This window comes from Haliotis asinina, chromosome 14, assembly GCF_037392515.1.
Source record: "Haliotis asinina isolate JCU_RB_2024 chromosome 14, JCU_Hal_asi_v2, whole genome shotgun sequence".
Classification (NCBI taxonomy): domain Eukaryota; kingdom Metazoa; phylum Mollusca; class Gastropoda; order Lepetellida; family Haliotidae; genus Haliotis; species Haliotis asinina.
Genome location: NC_090293.1, coordinates 26,541,308 through 26,550,366, shown reverse-complemented (window position 1 = coordinate 26,550,366; position 9,059 = coordinate 26,541,308). Strand labels below are relative to the sequence as shown.

The following is a 9,059-nucleotide window of genomic DNA, read 5'->3' as shown; positions in this document are numbered from 1 at the left end:
TTTGAATTGATGCAGCTTGAGGTGATGTGGCTGAGGTGATGTGGATTTAGGTGGTGTGGCTAGAGGGGAGGTGACCTGAAGTGAAGTGGTTTGAGGTGATGTGGCTAGAAATGATATAGCTTTAGGTGATGTGAGTTGAGATGATGCGGCTAGAGGTGATGCGGCAAGAGGAGAGGAGACTTGAAGTGAGGTGGCTTGAGGTGATAATTCGGTTCGTGATAATTCAGAATCCATATGTGGCTTGAGGCGATTTGTCCTGTGGTGATACGGCTTGAGTTAATGTGGTTTGAGGTGATGTGACTTGAGGTGGTATGGCTTGAGGTTATGTGGTTTGAGGTCATGTCGCTTCAGGTTATGCGGCCCGAGTTGAGGTACCTTGAAGTGAGGTGAGGGTTGTTCATCGCAGCTTCAACTAGTACGAAGTAAGACTGGCTTTGTTCAGCCAGGACAAATTATACCCAGGTCGACCAACCATTGTTTTATCCCATAACAGAAAGCGTGGTTACAAGTTTCCATATTTTACCATATTTGTCGCGCACATGGCAAGTCGATCGAAGCAGACCTTTCACTCTCACAGCACCGTTTCCACTCTAACGGCGTACTACTGAGATTACAACAGGTGAAAGCGTCCATATTCTTTGTTGTTTGTCTGTGTGGACAATGCATCATTCAATTCCTAAGCTGCATACTTCAATGGGGAGAAATATATTCACGACACATTCGTCAATCAAGGGAATGGTCATTGAAGAAAACTTGCAATGAAAGTCCGAGTCTTCAGCAGCTCACACATGTTGTAAGTGTCGGGTGGTCAGGTTCGCTGACTTGGTTGACGCAGGTCATCGCATCTCAGTTGCGAAGATCGATGCTCATTGTATTGATCACTGGATTGTCTGATTCAGACTCGATTGTTCACAGACCGCCGCTATATCGATGGAATGTTGATGACTATGGCGTTAAATCCAAAATCCAAATCTTGACCAATTGAGCCTTTCATCGATGCATGTGCACTGCAGCTCAGTGTAACTGCTTTCTATCTATTGAGTACCTGATACGTTCCAATTATTCTTGTCGCGTATCACGACGTTTCAGAGCTAATTATTGCGTCTTCATCTTGTGAATGATGAAGATAAAGGAAAATATCCGATGAAGGAGCAAGAATGATCTCTAAAACGTCGTGATAAAGAATGCAACAGATGTTGTCATCTATAAAAAATCTGTTGTCCCTTTATTTCCCTATTTTTTCCTCATTCCCAGGGGCTCCAACAAACACCTTGATGTTGATTGCTGGTTCATATAGATGGGAGACTCGTATCTTGAAAGGGACACTGCGGTGGCCTAGTGGTTAAAGCGTTGGCTCGTCACACCATAGACCCAGGTTCGATTCCGATGAATGGAACCCATTTCTGGTGTCCCTCGCCGAGATATTGCTGGAATGTTGCTGAAAAGACGGCATAAAGGAAAACACACTCTCTCACTCGTACTTGGAAGACTGAAGAAAAGCAAAGCGTGCAGTGATTTGTTGTCATGGCAAAGGAGGCTGATGATAAGCAACCTTCGTCTTCCCGTGGTAGGTATACAAACTTAATAATCGTTAAATTCTTTTAGCGATGCAATTGAACATTGTTAACTGAAGGTCGGTATTGTTTTCTTAGGCAACGTAAGAATAAAATCATTAGGAGATCCAAGGACGGGAAATTATTGAACACTGTAATTAAACTTTCATGCTGCTTCATTTGCAAGGTTTAAAAAATCGATACATTGATTGGTTACTGTAATCTGTATATCCAATTTTTGTGGTCCGTGTGAGGAACATGACTAAGGTATGGGTGTGTAGCTCAGATCTTGCAGAAGGTCCAATGTAAAGGTTGCACAGATATGGCATCTCGTCGAGTTAGTGGGTGAGTAAGTTTAGTTTTATGCCGCGGCTTGCCTATATATGGTGGCGGCTGGAAATAATAAAAGCTTGTGTTAATCCATTCCACTTGTTATTTTGTTATTGTTTTACCTGCACATATAAATGCAGCTCTGTACCCCATTCTCATTCACCTGATGGAGGAGTAAGCATTAACTCCGAAACGTTGTGTTCTCATAATAAAGAAGTTGATATCCATAAAAATCCCCATTCTTATGTATTTCACTTCTAAATGCCCTTCAAAGACTTTCTCAACTGACTGTCAACAATCGTCTGTACATCCCGAAGTTTGAATGTTACATTTTGCCTGCCAACATCCGATTTCATGATACCCCAAATGAGTTCTATTGGGTTTAAATCGCATTGATAGGGTGGCAATCGCAAAACTGAATGACCATGTTCTGTAAGGTACTCTTCAAGACCCTTAAAGACAGGTGTGGTTTTATTTGACTTTATGATGCCCTACAGATTTTGTACCCTTTCTTAGAAAACCATCCCGTTCATTTCGATATGATAGTCTCGGTTGTCTTTAGATTGAGCCTGGAAGACTAGGGAGCGGCCAGGTAGGAATCCCAGACTCTTGCAACCACCATGGAGCACAATCAGTCGCTCTCCCTTGCCAAGTGGTAATTTTCTGGCACAGGACTCTGAAGAGGAGCTAGCGAACCATTATGTCCCTGTGATATGGGAAGCATTTACTCATGTTTCGTCCAAATATACAGGCTCGTAACCCTCTGTACGTTTCCTTCGAATTGTGCGTAAGTACTGGTTTCTTAGTCGAACAATATCAGACCTCTCGCACAGTGCACGTCTATTTTCTGAGCCCACTTTTTTGTAACGGAAACCAAATTTGTGAAGCAACTTCCATAAATGATATTTTGAAATGACCAAAGAATGATTTGTCTCCATATTCTTTTTCAGAATACGCAGAGAGACAGGGGTATTTTGTTTATATGGCGTTTCTAACCAGCTATTGTTGAAATGAATCGACATTCTCACATTGTGTGGGTTTTGAGACGGTCCCCTCAGTTGTGTCCGTGCAGGTTGAATCGGTACAGTTTTCCAAGATAGCTTTTAACTTCCCTCCCGTCATCCCAACAGCACGTGCAGTCCGTAAACGATCCTTAGCCAAAGCATATTGAGGCCTGCCCCCTTCACCTTCGTTTTTAAAAAAGTTAAATACTTTGCAAATAATTGACTTAGCGTTGTGTGATACTCTCATTGTTTCAGGTACTGCAATGACGAATGTCTGGTTTGCCGAGCAAATCACACGTGTCAATTTCACACGTGCACCTTGCCCTCCTGGCTGTTCTACCAGCAAGAGCCCTCCCTTCCCCCGTACAAAATAGCGAAAGGTGACAAGGAAATGATGATCGTCTGTTTTTTTATTCGGATGTCCCAAATTCTGAGACACATCATCAGAGTTGCTCTGTCGATTTCATGTGGCTGTGCAAAATTTGGTTTTGTTGCAATTATCAGATTTTGTGTTAGTGAGCAATTCATCGGTCCCAAATGGAATTAAACGGACTGTAGGTGGTGAAAAGGTTTTATAGTGCAAACTCAATGAGATATCATGACGCAGTTACGCATGAATACCCCACTAAGGCACATTATATACTGACTTGGAGCCGACCAGTCCTTAAACCTGTTAATTCCAGGTAGCATATTTTAACGTCTTGTGGTATGACATTGCCGGTGATCGAACACGTGACCTTCCTAATTGTTCCATGATTTTCTTAATGACAAATTGTAATAAGAGAATTTCGTTTTCATTTGTGTTTTTTTCGGAAAAGGAAAACCACAGCATGCTCAAACTAACTTCTATACGAATGCTATGCGTATAAAACCTATGCCAAAGAATTACCGGTATCGACTATCGTTGAAACTGATTCTGCGGGGACAAAAAGCAAAATACACTACGCCGTCATTAACGCGCTGAAGCATTTCGACGTCTCCCTATAATCGTTAGTTTATTAACATCAGTCAAGAAGTTCGATTAGGGTTAAGGAGTTCACCAACTGATTTCGATTTCTAGTCTAGCCGAGATATCTTGAAAATCAATGAATATATTATTCATACCATCAATTCCTGAGTTACAGCTTAGAAGCATTTTAGTCATGTGTCGCAACTAAATCAATTCAATAGTTCCCATTGATTTGGTAGTATCGATTTGTTTTTTGTTTAATTAGTTTATCGCAGCTAATCCATAGTCCCACTGTCAATCACGTGTGACCTGTTGAAAAGCATTATTAGGAATAATGGCATTGGTTTTGAAAAAGAGAATTTCGATTCAGATGATTGAAACGTGATTGGGTAGAAGCACTCGTACCGGATGGGACTAACGACTTGGGTGTTCAGTCCGATAACATCACTATTACGGGACTTAAGTTCAACTCAATAAGTGAGTGAGTTAATATTTAAAGTCAACAAAGAAAAGCTCTCTTCGTAAAACTGTTGACGGCATCTTTATATGAGACTAAATTGAAGAGAACTAAATGTACTTCACATCCTCGAAAAACGTGTCGTACCGTCAACAGTAAATGAGATGTTGGATTCACTTGATGACATATGTTCTCCTACTTGACAAGTATTAAATGAACCGCGACCAGACAAATCACCCCAATTTGCATATATGGGAACGCCCTCCAGGACATTTTAAGAAACAAGAGGGAAACGGGCTGTCGTCTAAATATTGAAAGGTTCAATTTTCTCGTGCAAATCGTGTCGTGATGGTGTTTTGCTGAACTAAATCTCTCCACGAGACACGTGTTAGACAGTAGCGGTATTGATTTCACGCCACGGTCAGCATCTATTGCACGTGCATAATCTCCAATCTACCTGTAGCAACCAAGTGTATTCGTCCAGATTACTTGCTCCGCCTGCTTGTCACAAACGCGTTCACTGCGCTGGCTCAGCTAATACCTGTCTTCGCGAGTAAGAAATCAAGTTCAAAGCGTCGTAAAATGAAAATCGTCTAGTTTCCGAGCTTTGATCTTTGATTGGTGTCATCAACTGCATCACATTTAATACAGGACATTGCTTCCATTAATGAAATAGAACAAAGGGGTTTAAAGAATCATATTAAAAAAATCAGTCTTTGTACAAAATATTTATTATGAATATTAGAACTGGCAATTGAATGTCCATTTATACAAGTATGAAGTGGAAACCGTTATGTTCAGAAATTAGTCACTCTCACCCTATTACCGCCCAACACCAGTCATTTTCTTTCTTAATATTTTTTTTCTGTTTAAGTTATTGCTCACACAAAGCAAGAAACTTTTTACATGCGCGAAATACGCACCATGTCCGAAAACGCACGTAAAATCTCCAAATCATGATTAAAAAATGTGTCTTCCCAATAAGTAATAGCATAGCATCACTTACACTATTTAGTGATCATGAGGCTGTTCTCATTCTTAAATGCGTGGAAATGTTGCTTTAAATGGGTTAACGAGAGTGTCACAAACATGATTTGACGGCCAAGAAGTCAGAAAATATCTTAAAAAGAATTTACCGTATCAACCATAAAAATAGATAATTCGAAAAAAAACCTACAGCGTGATATGTATTTTCACATTATTGGCGGCAAATGTCTATATCAATCAAAATAATCAACACGATTGTTTTAAAAATGAAATCTAAAATTACGAAAAGGGACTTCTAATGAGCTAAATATGCACTCTTCTTGTCGTCCTATGTCAACAACCAATTATAATATCATTTTTCCGCAAACTCTTATTAATTACCCATTGGAACCCAATGTGCCATGTAAAAATCACCTTTTTCAAAACCATTGCTAATGGCCGTTCCAGGTAACGGGTAGCCGTTGTAATACACAGTATAGCCATCGATAAGCCAGGCTGCCCACCATCCAAAGGTTCCCACAGTCATTATCATGTGATCACACATAGTCAGAGCAGCGAAGTCCACATATTCATTCATGTTGTGCATGATCACAGTGTCTTGGGCGGATAGATGATCAGAGCACCAGTCCTCGTCATCGGTCGCTACAAGAAACACTGGGTTTGTGAACTTTAGCCTCATGTGCACAACTGCCTTCCGGATGTAGGACAGGGGAGCCGCTGTATAGCCTCGTTTTCGATACCATGCTTGGTTGATGTCTGTTCTCCGGACATGCAAAGCAATGGTAGTTCGATTTTGAAATGGAGCAGTGTATTGCTTGAAGGAATTGGTTGCCAGTCGGGCAAAGACGCCTTTAGGCTTGAATTCCTTTCGAATTTGAGATCTGATTGGTTCGAAATATTTCCAGGACTGAAAAAAGCTGAGTATTTTCACGTTTCCCTCTGGTAGGTCTTCAAATTGATCATCGTAGCTAGCATATTGCCTCTCTCTGATGGTCGTCCACCGATGTGTGTCGACGTCATCGGTGAAGGAGATATTAAACAGTTTAAGCAGTGGCGTCTTGCTGGAGATGACTGGACGCTTGCCATTGCGGTAGGCGATCCCAAGAAGAGATGCATACTGAAACATGGCGTTACCAAAACGTCCCCTTCCAGGGATCGTGAGAAGGTCATCATCGGTACGCTTTAGACGCCATTTTAAAAACACTTGGTCAACGGGATTAGAGACAGATGGGGCATTACGTGTACTGATAGTTGGTGACTTCTCAGATAAATCATACTGTTGTAATTTAGTTGCAACATGTAGTGACCTTGCTAAACCCTGACTGTGTGATGTATACAACTTAAAACATGACATAGCAACCACGACGGTTACAAGGATAATTCCTATAAAACACCTCCTAATGTTCGCATGTAAACGCTTCATTGTTTACGTAGGTGAATGGACAATGAGCTAAGTTACTGCAATGAATATTTCAGATTTACTCCAAACATTCACGGACTGCTCCACGTCATTACCGGGAATCTTTCACGTTTCCAAATTTTCAGAGTTCGTCTGTGTTTCTGGAGACTATCATCCCTGTTATTGCAGGGAATATGTAAAATTTACTCCAAACATTCACGGAGTTCGTCTGTTGTTCCACCGAATATCGGTATTGACAATGAACAGCAGATTATAATCTGAAAGGAAAGTGTAAAGGATTTGTAAAAAAAAACAAAGATTATTGCTGCCTGATATCTTCATAAGCTAGCGTAGGATATGGATGCAATATTGCCAATGTGATTCAAACTCTTAACTAACTTGTAGTTAGCGTACTACAATAAAGTTTCCATTCTCTTGAAGATGACATCTTGTTTGATATGATAAATTCAATTACAAACGTACGAATAACTTTATCGTGTAATTACTCATGATCTCTTCAGATTGAGATTCAGTAAGTTTGTATAATTTCTTACCATGGAGCCATTACTACTACTCCTAAGCATGAGCCCACTATTACGTTAGTATCTGACGAGTAGATGCCGTCATAACTGCAATCACCATATTTCCAGTCTATCTGTGTGAGTGTGTACTTGTATGCATGCAGTCACAAACATCTCTACATAAACTCACTATACGCCATTCAAGCACATCAATGAGCCATGCGTTAGACATATACCACAAACTAAACACACAAATCAGTGTTTACTTGCACAGATAAACCGAACGATCCAGGCATTCATACACATATCAACCAATCACAGATTTCTAGATATGAACAAAATGTGCACCAAGCATGCACAATAATAAAATATACAAAAAACATGCATCACACACAAAACAGAACAATCTCATGTTTACCCAGCACAACTATTACGGAAAATCCACATAAAACAATCACACATCTCTAATATTGCCTAAGCACGCATCAAGCATGCATTATAATCAAATACAGAATAGACATGCATCACAAACAAACAAACACCAACCTCATGCCTACTCAGTACAGCTACAACAGGCATAACATGTAAATATATAAGTCAATCGCTCATCTTTAATTATGAACGAATTACACACCATGCATGCATAAGACACAGGCTAAACTTATAAATGTCATATTTACCGGACTCACATATACTGGACATTCAGTTACCTAGTACGTATCCTTCACAGCTTCATTTCGTAGAAACATCTCGTCGCCATTCAACCAACGCCAAATCTTTTTCGCCTTTGGAAATATAAAAATATTTCAAACAATAAAAATGGCTCCCTCGCCTTGTGAGAGGACTTCATGTTACTGCTCACAAACTGTGATCTCAGGGATCTTCAAGGTTGAGTAAACAGTTTCTTGAACATGAAGCTCTGTGTTCTTTGGTTGCGTTGGGGAGATAAGCTCGCGAAGAAACATCTCGTTCTAAACAACAGGCAGCAGTACTGAATGGCAGAGTCTGATCTTGTCAAAAGTAGCAATGTTTATTCGAATCACGGTGAAATACATGAACTGTTTCGACATAGTCATTAAGCATTAATTTTGAAGGCTGTAATTAAATTTAACTGACAAGATGCACGTGTGGTGAAAATATATCATGCCGAATACAGATCACTCTTGTCGGAAAACCATTAAGAGATTCCGCATCTAGCGTTTGAAATAATGTAGTAAGTTAATAGATGCCAGTTACACGAATCTGTAACGTACATGCATCGGTGTGAAGTGAACAAGTCAGTTTAGTTTTACGCCACTTTCAGGAATATTCCCCGACAATATCACAGAGGGGTGCACCAGAAATGGGTTTCACGCATTGTGATAATGTGGGGAATCAAACCCGGATCTTCGTCGTGACGTGCGAACGCTTTACCCGCTATGCGTATGGGTCACAAGGACAAGAAGGGAATACGGATAAAGTGAAGGTTTGACGTTACTGTAAACACACTGCATTTGAGGATCAGGTCACCATGCACTGGTGGTTTGTTAGTGCCTTCTGCAGTATTACAGCTATATGGCCGCTGTCGGTAAATAATCGAGTCTGGACCAGACAATCCAGTGATCAACAATATGAGCATCGATATGCTCTGTCTGTAAAATTACTTTTGTCCCAAACTCCTTGTCAAATGGCATTACATTCAGGGTAGCATTATGACCAGGGGGCATTACAACCAGGGTGGCATTACAACCAGGTTGGCATTACATCCAGGGTGGCTTTACATCCAGGGCGGCATTATGACCAGGGTGCACTATACATGCATGACATAGTGGCGCGAGTTGGCAGATGAGCCAGTGTATGATGCGATGGTGATGAGGATA

At 40.7% G+C, this 9,059-nt stretch overlaps 1 protein-coding gene across 1 annotated transcript; it reads right to left on the bottom strand.

Moving 5' to 3' along the window:
- Positions 1–5,653: 5,653 nt before the first annotated feature.
- Positions 5,654–6,703, bottom strand: LOC137262274 (galactoside alpha-(1,2)-fucosyltransferase 1-like). Its single transcript, XM_067800087.1, has one exon. The coding sequence runs from the start codon at positions 6,701–6,703 to the stop codon at positions 5,654–5,656; it is 1,050 nt and encodes a 349-aa protein (XP_067656188.1).
- Between the last annotated feature and the right edge of the window lie 2,356 nt (positions 6,704–9,059).

Coding starts and splice junctions, on each gene's coding strand:
- LOC137262274 (XM_067800087.1), bottom strand. CDS start 6,703: ATGAAGCGTTTACATGCGAACATTAGGAGGTGTTTTATAGGAATTATC.